Source organism: Vicia villosa, linkage group LG2 (genome assembly GCF_029867415.1).
Source record: "Vicia villosa cultivar HV-30 ecotype Madison, WI linkage group LG2, Vvil1.0, whole genome shotgun sequence".
Taxonomy (NCBI): domain Eukaryota; kingdom Viridiplantae; phylum Streptophyta; class Magnoliopsida; order Fabales; family Fabaceae; genus Vicia; species Vicia villosa.
Genome location: NC_081181.1, coordinates 151,964,055 through 151,984,589, shown reverse-complemented (window position 1 = coordinate 151,984,589; position 20,535 = coordinate 151,964,055). Strand labels below are relative to the sequence as shown.

The following is a 20,535-nucleotide window of genomic DNA, read 5'->3' as shown; positions in this document are numbered from 1 at the left end:
CCAAATCTAGGATAGAAGTTTTATTGACAAAATCATCTCCTCAACATATACAAACTTTTCCTTGAAACAATAACGACAAACGGTCGTTAGCCACACTAAACCTTTTTTGCCATTATTAGGGACGACAACAGATAGGGTCGGGTGTGAGTTTCACACTATCCAAACCCGCATCCGAAATCACCACATGAATCTAAAGGCTATTCGGGTGGTAAAATAACACCCACACCCACATCCATTGGGTTCGGATTTTTTCACTCAAACCCAAAACTGTAACAAAATACATAAAATACAACAGCAACATTGAAATTATTCATCATTATATATATATATATATATATATATATATATATATATATATATATATATATATATATATATATATATATATATATATATATATATATATATATATATCATTTTTTAGCAAAGCAAAGGATGTATAGAAAAACATCCAATTTTTGTCAAGGAAAAACATCATTTTTTAGTATTCTACAAACATATATTTATTATTTTTTCTGCAGTGAAACATAACGACCCAACATTCTACACAAATAAACGGTTCCCAAGCATGTACCTTGTTCTCTCACTCCAAAAAATGTCTCTTATCTTTTGAAAATTCAATTCCTTATAAAAAGTGAACTAACACTCAGTCGTAGTCTCATAGATCAATTGTCCAAGCTACAAATAAAACAATTTTACTTCAAAAGTTTATTACACCAGAGCACTCTGATATTTCTTAGAATCTACAGACAGACCAATTTAGTCTATGCCAGTAAATTAAGGCGACAAGAACAGAGGTTTAACAGGAATGAATAAAAAATCCCTATAATTATCATAACTTTCCATTAGTAACTAAGACTAAAGACCGAAGGAATGGGTGAAACTGAAACCCTAAATTTTTACACTTATATATGCTTAGGGATACTTATGTAATTTAATGTCTAAGAGGTTGTGATTTCGGGTTTCGGGCGCGAGTTTCACACTACCTAAATCCGCACCCAAAATATCGGGTGGCACCCGAACCCAGTCAACTCAGGTTTTCAGCCGTTGACTCGGGTTCGGGTGCGGGTGGGTCTTGTGGGTTTGGGTCTGCATGCCATCCCTAACCACTATGAGACTCCTAATAGGAGATGAATGCTTACAAAAACTGGTTTTGTAACACCCCATTTCTACCCCGGCGAATATTATAAAAATCAGAGTTATAAAATTTTAACAAACAAACAGGATGCCACACTTCACAGAAACATAAATCATAAAACAACTTGCTCATTTTAATTCAATATATACATAACACTTACATACGGATGAACCAAAGTAAACTTCATAGATATTAACTTTGCATTTTAATACACAGCGGAAAATATTCATATTCATGTTATCAAAACATTTTACATCCAACATAAACAACACGTATCCATTTATAATGCTAACATGGCAACTTCATTCATCTACTCAAAATCATCCTTTAGAAATACTTTAACAATAACTAAGATTCAACTATGAAACAACCAAACGTTCATCCCTTCCCGAGTGTTACATATCAGAGCATGACCCAACTCGACGTAAGCAACGGAAGATTAACATCTCCTAAGCTACTCCGGAAGCGCACTAATCTTCTTAACCTGCGCGTTACCAACATAGGTGTAACACTCAAACATAATGGGTGAGATATCGAACTATATAAACGAGTGTATGATAAACAATATATTAGAATTCGAGTATATAAAATCACCACTTCATACAATAATTACTACAATTTTCACAACTTATCAACACAACAACTTAGATATGCGACTCAAGACAATGCATATGCTTGTGGTACCATTGGAGCAGAACTCCCAACTTAAAAATTGTCAGTTAATAGAGGCGTCAACAAGGCATAAGCCTTCAACTTAAAAACAAGGCATAAGCCTTCAACTTAATATTTGCCAATCCAGGCCAATGTGTATATGCAGGTATGTGACTTGATGAAATGCGACATCACAAAATGCAACTTCAACAACAACAACAAAAACTTAAACATCAACGAGGCAAAACCTCCAACTTATATTCTTCCAATAAATAGAGGCAAATCATCAACATAAGCAACTTAGTAACATTGTACCAATAAATATAGGTACTCATCATCACTTCGACACTGGCCATAGGCCTACAACTTAGTATTAACATATCAACAACAACAACAAATCAACAACAACATACCAACGACAACATATCAACAACAAATCAACAACCATAAATCAACGCGAATAATTCAACGACAAATCAACATTGGCCATAAAGCCTACAACTTTATCTTGCCAATAATAGGAGGCAACAAAACAAACTTCACATCACCTGCAGGTTTACAAGTTCTCAACAAATATTCAATCAAAACAACCTACACGCATACCGTAAATATTCGGACAGTTTTTGACTCAAATCAGTTAATTAATTTATCGGTTAAATTAATAATACTCCTATCCGATACCGTTTTCATCAATTCCTTATTAGTACTGTCAGTTCTCTGTCATTCGATTCCAACTATACTACCAGCTACATTATATATATCTTCCTGTTATCTTAACTGAGCCTATTAACAATTTAATTACCTGCTACTAATATATTAATTCTGCAAAGCATGCTAAGATATCTACTAATTCTGTTACTATACTTATAGAATAGGCTGGAACAATTAAAATAATTATTTTCATATCAGGTTAACAATTTAAGAAAATAATTAAGAAAAGAAACAAACTGAGTGGTCCCCCCTTATTTCCTCTGGGGCGCCCACCCCACTCCTTGCTAGTAGTCTAGGGCGCCCACCCTTTAGTTATGTGGCCCCCTCCATAACTTCTTTCTTCTTCCCAGAATTTCCCTTCTTCTTCTACTAATTCCAGAATCCGGTTTCATTCATAATTTCATCGACCACTGTTAGAAAGTATAGGATAAATATTTCTAGTATCGTCTCCTCAGGGATTGATGCGATATTATCGCCGTTCTACAGCTTAGTGTATTTTGAGTTAAGATTCTGGATGTTTTTAGTGTCATAAAAATAAATAGCATGAAAAGAAATTAAAGACAATAACTTAGGTTTTAAAAACGGTTTAGTAAAACTGTGTCAAGATTAGTTTTCGTCAGCTTGCTTTTGTATATACTCTGATGATCATGTATATGAACATATCAATGATTAATACAATCACGTATCCTCTCGATACTGTTTATCTCTAAAGCAGTGTCGTGATTGTTATTATATTAACCGTCAGATGATCTCTCATGCCGACAGTTGACATAATAACCTTTAAAGTTTGATACAAGTGATTATCAACTCACAAATCTATCTCTAGAGTTTGATTGTTGATAGATGAATACCCTTTAGGTCAAGATTTGAAACATATCTCTCAATAGTGTATCAAAACAACATATAAACATGAATACAAAGATATTCACCATATATTAATCACCAACAAGGTTCATATACAAAAGATCAAGCTAAATACATACTTTACAAGCTAACTACCTCTAATCTTGACACATGAGAAGTTTAGCTATCCATAGCTTCAACAACAAACATCAATACAAGACCTCCTAGCATAGAAATCCAAAGATGATGAAGAAATATGCTTGAGAAATCTTGAATATGGATGAGTTTTTCTTCTTTCTTCTCTTGCCCTAGAGTGTGTGTGTTGTTGGAATGGAAAAGTGACAAGATAAGATCCACAAAATATCTCTAAGTGCCTAAAAGTAGCCACTTGAAAAAGTACCGCCGCTTAGCGCCATGACGGCCGCTAAGCGGTCATCACAAAATATCTGCTTCCACGCTGGAGGCCGCTAAGCGAGCTGAGGCCGCTTAGCGGAACTTGCTGAACACAAAATTGACTCTCGCCACTGGAAAGCGCGCTTAGTGGCCGCTGAGCGGCCCTTGCTGAACAAAACTTCTTCCCTTGGCCTCCAAACTTGCTCCAAATTGCCTCAATACCTCCTAATACTTCCCAAAATGCATAAAACCTACAGAAAGAAAAAGAAAAGCTTAAAAAGAGTATATTTACTACCAAACTAAATGTTATTTATTTACACGATATTAAACCGTAATTAAATGGAAAGAGTTGAGAAAAATTATCAAAATACCACAAAAGTTTATCAACAAATATCCACATTTTGGATTCTAACAACTCTCCCCAACTTTGACCTTTGTTTGTCCTCAAACAAGAACAACTCAACAAGCACAAACAAAATAGTATTTACAAGGTTAGCAACATAAAGAGAATGGTTCAAACTTGACTTACATGCATGCTCCATAACCATCCCTTGCTTGTACAAGATCAAAACATGAATATGAGCTAGGTTCTAAATACAAACACTTCACCACACTTGCATTTATCAAAATGATGTTCAAACTTGAATCACCTACAATCAACTTCAAAAATGAAGGACAAAGTGCTACAATCATGCTAGCACAAAGGACTTATCACTCTCCCTAACAATTGTGCACATTCAAGACAATTCATACATTCATCTAACTAAGTACCCAAAATGATAGAAGCAAAGATCACGAGGGCTTTTTCGGTTGTAACTTGGCTTGGTTCCAAACAAGTGACATTTCTACACGGCCAATGAATCAAAAAGGGACAATTGCATGAAGAGCATTTATTCAATCACACTATTTACACAAACTTTCTTATTTCTCCCTTTTGACTTAACAATACTACAATGCATTCTTTCCTTTGTCTTTTGATTTTTCATCTCATTGAACTTTTTCTTTTCTTTTTCATATTATTCTTTTTCTTTTTGAATGCATTGTTCTATTATACCACCATTTCCTTTCTTTCTTTTTCTCAAGTAAACTCCTCTCTCCCCAACTTTGAACAATTCAACAATTCAACACAATCATGCTCTTCATTTAAGGTTTAAATGTAATTGGGTTAAGTGTCTACCAAAGAAAATATTTTCCAAGTGAGTCAAAAGTTTTCTCTATTTGCTTTTCTTCAACAAACTTAATAAGGGAATACTTACTAGCTTGTCGGTTCTCATTCAACTCACTTGGCAACATCAAAATTTAAGGCTCAAAATTGGTTTCAATTGATCACACTCTCACATGTGGCCTTTTGGAAGGTGGTTTTTCTCATATTACACAAAAAAAATGCCTCGATCACTTCTAAGTTCTACCACTTTAACCAAAGCAGATTAAGCATGAATCGTCCCAGTTAACACCAATTGCTAGCACACACAAAAGTTTCTAGTATACAATGGAAAGTCCTCTCACTTATGTAGTTATGTCCTAACTTGATTCAAATATGAACAAAATCTTTCAAATGCAAAGTGCTGACAAGTTTTTGTATAAAGCACCTAAATCATATTCACACTAATATCTACAAAGCAAGAAAATCGTTACCTTAGCATGCACCGCATCAAGAGCATTATCATCACCATCCAACTTTGATGTTACCACTCTTTGATGAGATTTTGCTTGCTTGAGTTTTTTTCTATTCATCACAAGGACAAACAACAAAAATTTCTTATAATTACTAATATTATGTTCAAACATAATTACTACTATTATATTATTAGTACTATTATAATATTACTAGCACTACTTATTATATTTACTATAACTATATTATATAACTACACAAACTTAACACTATAATAAAAACACAAAATATAACACACACCTAATATGATATAATATATTAGAGACAAATTGCCAATGGCAAATGCCTCAAAGATGTCTTAGTAGCACCATTTGCTACTTCATTACAACAAAACAAAACACATCCCTAAGGATGGTAACAAAATAATCCAACAACTAACTATTCGACGGAAAATTAAAGTACTAGTAAACAAACACAACAAAACATAACAACATCACCAAAAGGTATGCATCATCACTCATCACCATCGTCCTCTTCTTCGTGGTTTCCTTCATCACCTTCTTCTTCATTAACTCCTCCCCCATTCCTAAAGAATGGCCTATCCTCCGGATAGTTACAAATGGCCTCATACTGCTCATTTGTAGTAAAAGATGTCACACTGGAAGGATCGCTCATCTTCAAGTACAAGCGGTGCAAGGAGTCGTGAATGGTAGCCTCCGACCTGCGCAAAGCATCCATATAATCCCAACTATACCTGCAAACCATTTGCTGATTATACCTTGCTTGGCCGGCAGGAGGAGCTACTGCTTCAGGTTGTGGTTGAAAACGACCCCTTCCCCGTGGAGAACAAAACCGAGCAACATAATGCTCATCCACCTTGCTAGTGATAGTCATCTGAACCTCATCTGGAATCTCCACCCTAGCCCTCCTGCACAATCCCATAATCAAAGCAGGATAAGGAAGTTGACCAGCAAGTCGACTCCCTAAAGAGTGCCCACTAGAAGCCACCTCTCGCATCTCCTCAGAAATAATCTGAGCAATGTCAATCTCTATACCTGTCATCATAGCAAATAACAAACAAGAGTTAGGTAAAGTGAGATCACTGTTGTGGCTCTTCGGCTTCAAGTTGTTCAGAAGTAGGGTGAGGTAGAGTTGAGCCATCTGATTCATGTTCCCTCGGTCCATCTTCACTGGTATGCCAGATGGGTTAAGAGAAAAACCACGACTCTCAAAAGAAAGAGTCTCTGCTACTTCATCCATATTCCACTGCCTTGCTCTATGCATCCTTGCATACTCACACCCATTTTCAGGAAGGGCTAATGGATCACCAAGATAAGAACTAATGGCCGCCCGGTTGAATGAAATGACTCTCCCTCGAACAACTGTTTTTCTCACATACTTCGTATCTTCCGTTGGCATCGCATTAGCATAAAATTCCCTCACAATATCCACATTGATGCGAGTACTTGGCTGCAAAAGAACATCCCACCTACGATGATGCATGTTTTCCACAAATTGCCTATACTCCCCATTAGGCTTGAGGTCAAATATTTTCTCAGGTAAAATTTTTCTGCCACACAACCGTCCAAACCACTCTTGGTGTTCAGCACTCAAAAATCTTGCACTGTCAAATTGAGGTGCTACAGGAACGGGAGCTTGTCCAGAACTAGAGCCTGGAAACCGTCCTCTTTTGCTTCGGTTTTGTCGAGAAGTCATCTGCAAATTACAACAAAAAGCACACCACACTGTTAAACACATAATATTGCAGTTAAACATAGCTAACTAGTGGTGCTGGACCCGACTTTGAATGCTTAAACAGAACTGAACCAGAAACAGAATTATTTTTCTGTCATCAGCATCCGCCGCTTAGCGGGGTCACGGCCGCTTAGCGGCCCTGCGATTTCTCAGAATTTTTTTTTTTGCAGAAATGCAGTCTGCTAAAACATGCTTTCTCCTACAATTTCTTCACTTCTTCTACATCAACAATGGCAACCAGTGATGAACGCAATACTAACTCTACTCCTAATCACAAAACTAACCTAATTTACACAAACTAGGGTTTTTAACACACAATTTCCAGAAATTAATTCACAAAAACAACAACCTAATTACAATCTAAACCTAAAATCTACAAATATGAACAATTCTAAACATCACCTACTACTACTATCAATTTAAATAAACTTTTTCAAAGAAAATAACAAACATTTACCTTGCACACCCAAATGAACAAAGAGAATTGAGGGAGATGAGATGAACACTAGAAATTCCTTCCAAAAATGGATGCAAAGGTTGAAAGAGGAAAGGAGGGAACTTGGAGACTTGAAAATTTTGGGGGAAATGAGGTGGCTAGGGTTTCTGGCCGCTCAGCCCCTCATAACTTGCTTCCCTTTTGAACTGGGCCGGGTCAGACCCTTTGGCCCACATTATTTTTTTTCTGCATTTTTGTTTGGCCGCTTAGCGGTATCAGTAAATTGCTGTTTTTCAGCAGAATTTTCAGCAGTCTCCCAAGCCCCGATTTTTCCCGACTTTCCTAACAGTCACAACGCACACAAAATAGAGAATACTTACAATGTTGGGGTGCCTCCCAACTAGCGCTTTGTTTAACGTCGGTTAGCTCGACGGTCCATGGCGGCTTCACGGATCAAAAATCGGAACGGATTCCGAACTTCGATCGACTTCACCACCAAGATACGGCTTGAGTCTTTGGCCATTCACAGTCCAACTTTCATTTGTTGTCGGATTTTCAAGCACAACCGCTCCATAGTCTTTTACTTCCTTGATTCGGAACGGACCCGACCACTTCGACTTTAATTTACCCGGAAACAACTTCAATCTTGAATTAAACAATAGAACCATTTGGCCTTCTTTGAAATCCTTCTCCACAATCTTTCTATCATGATATCCTTTCACTTTCTCCTTGTAGATTTTGTTGGATTCATAGGCTTGTAATCGCAATTCTTCCATCTCAAGCAATTGCAATCTTCTCATTTCACCACTTGCCTTAGGATCAAAGTTAAGCAACTTCAAGGCCCAAAATGCCTTATGCTCCACTTCTACGGGTAGATGACAACTCTTCCCGTAAACCATTTGAAACGGAGTAAAACCAATCGGTGCCTTGTATGCCGTACGGTAAGCCCATAAAGCATCATCCAACTTCTGTGACCAATCCTTTCTTGACGACGAAACTGTTTTTTCCAAAATTCTTTTGATTTCTCGGTTGGAAACTTCGGCTTGACCATTAGCTTGCGGATGATAGGCCGTGGTTACTTTGTGCTTCACACCATATTGTTGTAAGACTTTTTCTAGTTGTGTGTTGCAAAAATGTGAGCCACCATCACTAATGAGAATCCTTGGTGTTCCAAACCTTGTGAAAATGTTTTTCTTCAAGAACTTGATTACGGTCTTTCCATCCGCCTTCGGACATGCTATTGCTTCCACCCATTTTGAAACATAATCAACCGCAACCAATATATACTCACAACCAAAAGATGAAGGAAATGGTCCTACAAAGTCTATTCCCCAACAATCAAACACTTCCACTTCTAACATATTTATCAATGGCATCTCATTCCTCTTACTCACTCCACCACTTCTTTGACAATTGTCACAACATTTTGCATGCAAGTAAGCATCTTTGAATAACGTAGGCCAATAGAACCCGGATTGAAGAACTTTTGCCGCCGTTCTTTGCCCACCATAGTGTCCACCATAAGGTGAGTTATGACAATGCCACAAGATTCTCATTGCTTCTTCCCTTGTCACACATCTTCTTAACACACCATCCACACCAATTTTGAACAAGTATGGATCATCCCACACATAGAATTTGGCATCATGAAGAAACTTCTTTGTTGCACTTTTACTCCAATCTTCCGGCATCCACCCCGATGCCTTATGATTAGCCATGTCAGCAAACCACGGCCTTTCTTCCACCATGAACAACTTTTCATCCGGGAATGATTCCAAAACCTCTTCTTCTTTGTTTGTTACCTCTTCATTCACCAACCTTGATAAATGATCCGCCACCAAGTTTTCCGCTCCTTTTTTGTCTCTAATCTCTAAGTGGAATTCTTGTAGCAACAATATCCACCTAATGAGCCTTTGCTTTGAATCCGGCTTGGTAAGCAAATACTTTATCGCTGCATGGTCAGTGTAAACAACAACTTTCGAACCAATTAGATAGGACCTAAATTTTTCTAATGCATATACAATAACTAGTAGCTCTTTTTCAGTTGTTGCATAATTAATTTGTGCTTCATTAAGAACCTTACTAGCATAATGTATAGCATGAAAAAATTTTCCTTTTCTTTGACCCAACACCGCTCCTACCGCATAATCACTAGCATCACACATTAGTTCAAAGTCAAGTTTCCAATCGGGTGCTATGATTATGGGTGCGGTGGTCAATCTTTGCTTCAATTCATTAAAAGCTAAAAGGCATGCATTATCAAAAACAAAAGACTTATCTTTGTTGAGCAAGTTGCTCAAAGGCTTAGCAATCTTTGAAAAGTCTTTGATGAATCTCCTATAGAATCCCGCATGGCCTAAGAAGCTTCGAATTCCTTTGACATTCGTTGGCGGTGGTAACTTCTCAATAACCTCCACTTTTGCTCGGTCGACTTCAATTCCTTTGGAAGAAACTTTGTGACCATGAACTATGCCTTCGGTAACCATGAAATTGCATTTTTCCCAATTGAGGACCAAGTTGGTTTCAACACATCTTTTCAACACGGCATCCAAATTCTTCAAGCAAAGATCAAATGAGGCTCCAAAAACGGAGAAGTCATCCATGAAAACTTCCATTGTCTTTTCTATGAAGTCCGAGAAGATAGCTTGCATACATCTTTGAAAAGTGGCCGGTGCATTACACAATCCAAACGGCATTCGTCTATAAGCAAAAATTCCAAAGGGACAAGTGAACGCCGTTTTCTCTTGATCTTCCGGATTGACCGAGATTTGATTGTACCCGGAGTAGCCATCCAAGAAACAATAGAACTCTTGACCCGATAACCTTTCCAACATTTGGTCCATAAAAGGTAAAGGGAAGTGATCTTTCCTAGTAGCTTGGTTAAGCTTTCGGTAATCAATACACATCCTCCAACCCGTCACGGTCCTTGTCGGAATCAACTCATTCTTTTCATTTGTGATCACGGTCATTCCTCCTTTCTTTGGTACCACTTGGACTGGACTCACCCATGCACTATCGGAAATAGGATAAATCATTCCGGCTTCCAATAGTTTCACCACTTCCTTTCTTACAACTTCTTTCATTGTAGGATTCAACCGGCGTTGAGGTTGAGCTACCGGTTTAAAATCCTCCTCCATCATAATTTTATGCATACAATAGGCCGGACTAATCCCTTTTAGATCGGAAAGAACCCATCCTATCGCCTCCTTGTTAGCTTTCAAAACATGAATTAATTTCTCTTCCTCCTTTTTAGACAATGAACCACTAATTATCACCGGCTTCTTACCACCTTCTTCAAGAAAAACATATTTCAAATGGGGCGGTAACATCTTCAATTCTAATTTGGTTTCTTCCACCTTTGGCTCATCTTTCAACTCCTCCATCTTTGCTTCAAAAGGACTTATCTCTTCAAAAACATCAAGATCTCGCAAACACTCTTCAATCTCTTTTTCTTCTTCTTCATTGAGAACATCAAGAGCTTTGGTTAATGTTTTCTCAAGAGGATTGAACACATGAGCTCTACTTTCAACTTGCATGATAACTTCCTCCATAGCATCAATTCTAAAACAATCACTTGTATCATTTGGATGTTTCATCGCTTCCGAGAGATCAAAACACACTTCCTCATCTTGGAACCTCAATTTCATCAAACCATCATCAATGTCTATCATCATCCGCGCCGTCTTCATAAAAGGTCTTCCTAGAATCAACGGGGTATCAACATCTTCCTCCATATCAATGACAACAAAATCAACCGGAAAGAAGAACTTGTCAACTTTCACAAGTAAATATTCCGCTATCCCAAAAGGCATAGTTGTAGACTTGTCGGCTAATTGAAGTGTCATTCTTGTATTTTTCATATCCATAATGCCTAACCTCTTGACCATGGATAAAGGAATCAAATTGATACTTGAACCCGTGTCAACCAAACCTCTTCCAATATGAATGTCACCAATAGTAACCGGCAAAGTAACTCTTCCTGGATCTCTTTCCTTCCTTGGTAAAGTACTTTGAATGATGGCACTACATTTAGCATCTAGGACAACCGTTTCGGGCTCAGTGTAACTTCTTTTCTTCGTGAGGATGTCCTTCATAAACTTGGCATATTTTGGCATTTGCTCTAAAGCCTCACCAAAAGGAATATTAATTTGCAATTGCCTAAATATGTCAAGAAAACGAGCATATTGCCTCTCATTATCTTTCTTCGAAGGCGCACGAGGGTAAGGTAAATTACGAACGGGAGGACTCATAACTTTCTTCTTTCCTTCTTTAATCTTTCTCTTTTTCTCTCTATTTTTTTCTTCTTCTTCCTCACTTTTTTCTTCACTCTCATTTTCAACTAAGACTCCCTCATTTTTCTTTGGTTCTACTTCACCTTCCACCTCTTTCTCTTTTTCTATCCTAATTTCCTCCTCCTCGACCTCCTTCTCCACTTCACTTTCAAGCACCCTCCCACTCCTAGTTACAACCTCTTTGCAATGCTCCTTAGGATTGGTTTGAGTGTTTGCCGTGAATGATGGTCCGGGTTGCTTCTCGGCTAATTGTTTTGCAAGTTGGCCGACTTGAGTCTCTAAATTCTTTATTTCCGCTTCATTACTCTTTTGATTCGCCATTGATGCTTGCATAAATTGATTTAGAGTCTCCTCCAACTTTGAAGGCTTGTCTTGAGAAGGTTGTTGTTGTTGATAAGGACTTTGTCTTTGTTGATAATTATCTTGTCTCCACCCTTGACCATATTGCGGTGCATTAGGCCTTTGTTGGTATCCACCTTGGTTTTGGTAAGGAGCTTGTCTTTGTTGATAGCCTCCTTGATTTTGATTCGCCATGTAATTCACTTCATTCACCGGTGGACAATATCCGGTAGGGTGGTCTCCACTACAAAGCTCACACGAAGCAACTTGTTTGTTCTTGTTAGGATCATGTAATTCCTTGAGTTGTTGAGGTAACCTTGCCATTTGTTTTGTAAGCTCCTCCACTTGTTGAGAAAGAAGCTTGTTCTGAGCAAGAATAGCATCATTGGTTCCTAATTCAATAAGTCCCGGTTTCTTTTGAACAACTCCTCGATTATGTTGCACCTGATGATCATTCCTGGCCATTTTCTCAATTATCTCTATAGCCTCCTCTGCTGTCTTAGCCATCAAGGAACCTCCAGCAGTAGCATCTAAAAGAAGCTTCGGTTGTGGTTGTAAGCCATTACGAAAAATGTGAATCTGGGTGAGTTCATCAAAGCCATGACTCGGACATTTTCTCAACATTGACTTATACCTTTCCCATGCTTCATTAAGAGTTTCATTCACACCTTGAGAGAACACTGAAATTGCTGTTTTTGCTTCAAGCAACCTTGACTGAGGAAAGAACCTATCAAGAAACTTTTCTTCTAACTCATTCCAATTTGTCATGGTTTGAGTAGGTTGATCAAGGTACCAATCCTTTGCTTTACCAATCAATGAGTGAGGAAATAGTCTTTTAAACACTTGCTCTTCCTCTCTTTCAGGTGCTCCGACTGCTCCGGCAATCTCATAGAACTTTGTCAAGTGTGTATATGGGTCCTCATGATCAAGTCCTGCAAAGGGACTAGCACAAAGTAACTGAAGAATGCCAGTCTTCATTTCAGAATTTCTTGCATTGTTGTCATTTCGTGCAAACTGGGCTGCTCTTCTTGGACTGTTAGCACATGGTGCTCTTGGCGGCGGCGGTGGTGGTGGTGGTGGGTCTTGTTCTCCATGCCCTGCCATCTCTTCTTCTATAACTTGTGGTGCTGATGAAGTAGTAGCTTCTTGGGCTAATCTTCGTTCTTTGGCTAGTTTCCTTCTTCTTCTGGTTTTACTGTTCAATCTCCTTGCGGTTCTTTCAATTTCTGGATCAAAAAGAAGCTGATCTGCTGGGACACTCCCACGCATAAACCAGAGCTGAAACACTAACCAAAAAGTGAGCAAAGACTAGGTAATAATAATAATATTTATACTCAAAACACACAAGAACTATTGCTATGCTTATAATATCTTAACGCCAATCCCCGGCAACGGCGCCATTTTGTTAGAAAGTATAGGATAAATATTTCTAGTATCGTCTCCTCAGGGATTGATGCGATATTATCGCCGTTCTACAGCTTAGTGTATTTTGAGTTAAGATTCTGGATGTTTTTAGTGTCATAAAAATAAATAGCATGAAAAGAAATTAAAGACAATAACTTAGGTTTTAAAAACGGTTTAGTAAAACTGTGTCAAGATTAGTTTTCGTCAGCTTGCTTTTGTATATACTCTGATGATCATGTATATGAACATATCAATGATTAATACAATCACGTATCCTCTCGATACTGTTTATCTCTAAAGCAGTGTCGTGATTGTTATTATATTAACCGTCAGATGATCTCTCATGCCGACAGTTGACATAATAACCTTTAAAGTTTGATACAAGTGATTATCAACTCACAAATCTATCTCTAGAGTTTGATTGTTGATAGATGAATACCCTTTAGGTCAAGATTTGAAACATATCTCTCAATAGTGTATCAAAACAACATATAAACATGAATACAAAGATATTCACCATATATTAATCACCAACAAGGTTCATATACAAAAGATCAAGCTAAATACATACTTTACAAGCTAACTACCTCTAATCTTGACACATGAGAAGTTTAGCTATCCATAGCTTCAACAACAAACATCAATACAAGACCTCCTAGCATAGAAATCCAAAGATGATGAAGAAATATGCTTGAGAAATCTTGAATATGGATGAGTTTTTCTTCTTTCTTCTCTTGCCCTAGAGTGTGTGTGTTATTGGAATGGAAAAGTGACAAGATAAGATCCACAAAATATCTCTAAGTGCCTAAAAGTAGCCACTTGAAAAAGTACCGCCGCTTAGCGCCATGACGGCCGCTAAGCGGTTATCACAAAATATCTGCTTCCACGCTGGAGGCCGCTAAGCGAGCTGAGGCCGCTTAGCGGAACTTGCTGAACACAAAATTGACTCTCGCCACTGGAAAGCGCGCTTAGTGGCCGCTGAGCGGCCCTTGCTGAACAAAACTTCTTCCCTTGGCCTCCAAACTTGCTCCAAATTGCCTCAATACCTCCTAATACTTCCCAAAATGCATAAAACCTACAAAAAGAAAAAGAAAAGCTTAAAAAGAGTATATTTACTACCAAACTAAATGTTATTTATTTACACGATATTAAACCGTAATTAAATGGAAAGAGTTGAGAAAAATTATCAAAATACCACAAAAGTTTATCAACAAATATCCACATTTTGGATTCTAACAACCACTTAACACAACATCCAATATTTCCAGAACATCAATTCAGGTTAAATCGACACGAATAAATTTTGCAACAACCATACATTGACAAAACAGAATCAACTTCTTTTCAATTTCAAAACATCACAACAAACAACATTAAACACAAAAAACAACACCAACACAAACAACAACAACACCAAACACAGTAGAAATTTCAGCAACCCAAAATCCCACATATCATTCATCATAATCCCGGTTATAGAGTTTGAACCCCACCCTTACCTTGGATTGGAGATCGCTTTATAATTCTCGGTCGAATTTCCTAGCTTTCGGCCTTTGCCTATTTCTTTTTCCTCTTTCTCTGCACTTTCTCACGGCCACTACTTTCTCCAATTCTTTCATTTCTCAGCCACTTCTAATTAACCTAATTTCTATTAATTTAACCAAACCCTTCACAACTTATTATTTCTTTTTGGGCTTAACTCCACAATTTCAATTGGGCTTAACTTACACCCCCTCATTTCTACTGCCAATCTCCGAAACAATCTCAATTAATTAATTACTTCATTATTTCTCCATTACTAATATATTAATTAATTCCAATAACTTAAACCCCAACAATTCACATCCACTTCATAATTCAGAAATAATTAATTAAGTAATTAGTTGAATTATTCGGGGCGTTACAGGTCCTGTCATTAATTTTCTCTGTATCAATGTCCAAATCAGAGTCCACACCTAACCAAGACCCTATTCTTCTCTAAATTTTTCTGCTAACCGAGCAATGGAACACAAAATGATAAAGGTTTACATCTTCATAAAAGCAAAACATACATGCCCTGTCATGATCTCCAAGAGCCACACCTCTCTTAACAAGTTGGACCCTGGTTACTATTCTGTTGAGAAACACTCTCCACCCGAAGCATTGAATTTTGGAAGGGACCTTAACATGCCCTGTCTTGAATTTTGGTCTTGGATCATTATCTGTCAGGTGAGAAACAAGATTTTCAAGTTGTCGGCCAATATAAGCCTTAGTTTCCACATTGTTCAGCTGAATATTCCAGATCCAAACTCTTTCTTACCATTGACATATCATACACATTGCCATATTTCTGAACTGCTATAACATATAAATTCGGGTAAGCTTCCTTGATTGACTGGACACATATTAAACGAAGACGTAACTGCCTTTCGTCCTTATCCATATTACTAAGGGACGCGTGGAGCTTCGGGGCGAAAGGAAGGCATGTCGAGCGAAACGTGACATGTTCTGAACGAAGGACCGTCGAAAACGATTATCTTCGATTTAATATATATATATATATATATATATATATATATATATATATGAGTCTTAACGTTTGAGATTCGTGTGCTCATTTGTATATAAAATCTCACTAAAAAAACTCAGAGTATCTGCGTGTTGAGAAACGAGTCATTTGAGAATGTACGTGTAAACACCATTTTACATCTTTTTTACAATTTTATGCAACCTTTTTTAGATATGTGAGTGGTATACAAATAAATGACTTTTTTTCTTAAAGATTGAACCACCATTTCAATAAATTAACAGTTTCTTATCTTATGATTTAAATACCGCCTTGTCATTAATTTTTTATAACACTCTTTTTTTATCTTAGTTAGATCATATCCAAATATTTTTGTTTGGGTCTAAACGAGTTTATAAAGGTAAAGTCTGTATATATTTCTTTAAACTCGACAATACAATATATAAAAAGCAAATTTTTTAATAAAAGATAATGTTTTTATTATTTTTCTTCAAGAATTAAAACATTCATATATTTCACATTAATTTCACATTTGAAAACAAGATATTTATCACAAATAAATTTCACTTAAAATTTTTTAATATAACTTTATTATTAGTATAATTTACACTACTCTCAAATTATTACTACCTTTTACACCTCTTACAAAAGTACTGTAGTTAAAAAGACTTCAAACATATAAGAAAAAGGACAGAGTTAAATAGTACTATATGTAAAAGACGCGTGTAGGACAGAAATTAAAAACCTTGCTGGCTTTCCCATCAATTGTACTATATCATATCACTGCAATAAATTGCAAAAGTAGCCTTTTCCTTTCTTCATCATGTACTCGCCAAAACATGGACACGGACCCTTCTTTATGGACCACCACCCTTAAAGTCAAATCTTAACCCCCAAAGTAAAACCCTTTTTCTTTTTAATATATCAATTCTTTGCGACTTCTAATATTATCTACTTTAATTCTTTCTACTTTCTTTAATTATGGATTTATTAAGTATAAATCTTAACATTGTCCCCCTCCTCATTTTTTGGATTATTTCTTCTAAATGCCCTACCCTACCCTAATATTAGGATTTATTTTCTTATGGAATCAATTTCATTCCCTTAAGTAAAGTAAGTTAATTATTGTTTCGTAAGTAAAATTTAGATTAAGTGAAACACAATTTAAACAAGGTTAATAGAGAACCACTAAAATGGTACAGTATATGTCTAAAGTCTAACCATAATTTATAATTCATTAAATTTGATCTAATCACAAGACTTATTAATTAAACAGTAAAAATAAATCTGTATTCAGTACATCATCTAATAGTAAAAAATGTAATAAATATTTTTTTTAAATAATTTTCAGTATTCAACTAACCAATTTCATTGTTCAACTGTATGACTCCAATTGAAAATAAAATTTTTACGACTAAGTTTTCACCATTAGACCAATCATATTCTATTAAGCTATAAGATTATTGAAACAAAAAAAAAGTAATTCAAAAACATTCAAATGAAAATTGAATGATTATAGTATAAAATTTTAAATCATGATCATGATCTTGTTGCAGTTATGTAAAAGTTTTTGCAATTTTGATAGTTATTGATGTTGCAATCCTAATTATAGTCATTGTAGTATAAACTTATGTTTGGAAAATTTCGAAATCACGGTAAAAATCCATGGTAGTCCAAAAGCTACTCCTACCTGCTCTTAAGAATCACAGTCTAATAGTTATAAAACGTGCGGCTGCGACAACTATAAAACGTGCGGCTGCGACAATTGAACGTGGAAACAAACAAACTAAGCCAATAATCATTTCTTTTTCAACATAAAAACAACGAATAACAATATTCGTATCAACACTTTTCGATATCATTTTGTCACGATCATTTTCGAAATAACAAATAACTTCCTAAAACCTTAATCATATTAATGTAGTTTTGTTTAATTTTTAACATAATCCTCTCTATCTTGAGTGATTAGTTTATATAATTATGCAATTGAGTTCTTATATGAAAAAACAAAAAGTTAAAAAAGAAAACCTTGTACAACTATCGAAGGACATTTTAGTCATTTAGATAAAATCCACAAAGACAATTGATCCATTTCCAAGTTATGCGTGTGAAAAAGGAGTAGATTCAACCAAAGCCTTTGTTATTGCTAACTATAAATGCACCCAACCAATCCCTACACTTCCTCCATACTCTCACACATACCTACATACACACATTTTCTCCCATTCTCATATTCTTCAAATCTCAACTCACTCAACAACAAGAAGAAGGCACCAATTTTTTTTCACTCACCTTCTTCCTCAATTTTTTCCTTACCCAAAACATGGACACAAGAATGCAAAACACAAACACACCGTTCCAAAACAGTTCCGATATTGGATCATGTTTATCAAATCTCATCTTATCAACTACCACAAACACACTTGACTCTATTTTCTCCGATATTCCATCAACAAACACCACAAACAACAACAACAACAACAACAATAACTTTTTCGGTTCTTCGAATCATGAACCTTTAGGCTCCTCTGTTTATCTTCGTCAAAGAGACATTCTTCAAAAATTCTACGAAGAAACTCGATTAACCCCCTCTTTCATTCCATCTTCATTTTCAAACTCCCCTTTATACACCACAACAGCAAATTCAATTTTAAGTGCTACCGCGAGTTCGAGTTTGTTCACTTCCTTGGTGAACAACCCTTTGAAGAAGAAACTATACAGAGGAGTGAGACAGAGACACTGGGGAAAATGGGTTGCGGAGATTCGACTTCCTCAGAACAGAATGAGAGTTTGGCTTGGAACCTACGAAACCGCTGAAGCTGCAGCTTATGCTTATGATCGTGCAGCCTATAAGCTTCGAGGCGAATACGCACGTTTGAATTTCCCGAATTTGAAGGATCCAACGAAGTTAGGCTTCGGAGATTCTACAAAATTGAATGCTTTGAAGAGTTCCGTGGATGCGAAGATTCAAGCTATTTGTCAGAAGGTGAAAAGAGAAAAAGCTAAGAAGATTGCAGCAAAGAAGATGAAGAAGGAGAGTGATGAAAATGAGAAGAGGAAGAAGAAGAACGAGGAGTTAGAGAAAATTAACTCGTCTTCGTGTTCTTCTTCTTCGTCATCGTTACCGTTATCGCCTTCTATTTTCTACCAAGATTGGGTGAATGAGTTCTTTTCGCCTACTGTTTCTGATGACGGAGTTTGGAAGGGGGAGAGTTCGAATTCGCCGAATTCGGTTTCGACAATGGTGACAGAGGAAACAGAGTTTGAAGATTGTTCATTGGCAAGAATGCCATCTTTTGATCCTGAGTTGATTTGGGAAATTCTTGCTATATAGAGGAAAAAGTGTAAATGAAAATTAGCGATGATTTTATGTTTTTAATTTAAAGTGGGTGTGTTATGTGTTTTGTTTAGGTGTAGTTTTAGTATGTGGGAATGGTGAGAGGGTTTTTAGCATTTTGAAACTGTCATTGTGGCTTTGGATTTTTTGCTCAGAGGCTTCAGGATATTTTCCTATGGCAGTTGTTGTGATAAGAAAAAGTTATACCAGTAAAATTTTACTTATTCATATAGCAGTGTTTTTACTTTGTCTAATCTCTTTATTTATAATTAATAATTTAATAGTATAATCTGGATTATGGTTTGGATCTAATTGGTAATTAAATTGGTTTTTTAGTTTGGAAAGTATAAAAAACTGTACTTGTTCAATCAGCATCATAATATATTAATATGCAGTTTTGGGTACTTTTTTTTCTATGGAGTTGAGGGAGCTGTTTTGATGGAAATAGGTTTTGGTACTTGTTGAGATCTAGAATGAAGGCAATGATGTGGGCACTAAAATGTTGATAGATCTTAAGAATCCAGTTCTCCCCGTTCACATGAATAAATACATCATGTGTTTGAATCATTTGAACACAAATAAGGCCTAAAACAAGAAGAAATTTCTAAGTATAACCATTTGCTTAAATGCATAGTTAATTGCAATTGTGGATTTAACTTTGGTAAAATAAGAGAGAGGAGAATAACTGATGAGATTAATGATAAAATTTCAATCAGCCTCCCATAAGCTACTGTATTAACTCTTCCATTAATCCGAATACTTCAACCAAATTACACTATGGGAGTAGGGTATTACTAATCTTTTAATATTTTTGTTGGGTTTTTTATCCGATAGGTAATTGAGAATTGATATAATTATTTTTTAGGGAAGCACAACTAAAGAAAAAAAAACTCTTCTTAAATTATGAATATTCTTTATTTTTCATATTTATAAAAGTCGTTCTCTTGTTTTATTTTTTTAGTAAAACATTGTGAGAATTTTTTTTTTTTTGGAGAGAACAAATCTAAGAGCATCTCCAATGGTGAACCCATTTTTGGGTTTTCTTATGGGATCTATTAAGCCACGTCAACTTGAAGCAACTCAACTAATTTTTCGCTCCAATGGTGCAACTCTTA

General features: G+C 36.2%; 1 protein-coding gene across 1 annotated transcript; it reads left to right on the top strand.

Moving 5' to 3' along the window:
* The first annotated feature begins 18,260 nt into the window (after positions 1 to 18,260).
* Positions 18,261 to 19,646, top strand: LOC131647084 (ethylene-responsive transcription factor ERF061). The gene has a single exon (XM_058916998.1). It carries the CDS (start codon positions 18,407 to 18,409, stop codon positions 19,415 to 19,417), a length of 1,011 nt encoding a protein of 336 aa, XP_058772981.1. The 5' UTR covers positions 18,261 to 18,406; the 3' UTR covers positions 19,418 to 19,646.
* The last annotated feature ends 889 nt before the right edge of the window (positions 19,647 to 20,535 follow it).

What these genes read in the sequence shown, in the direction of transcription:
- LOC131647084 (XM_058916998.1), top strand. Translation starts at nt 18,407, where the DNA reads ATGGACACAAGAATGCAAAACACAAACACACCGTTCCAAAACAGTTCC.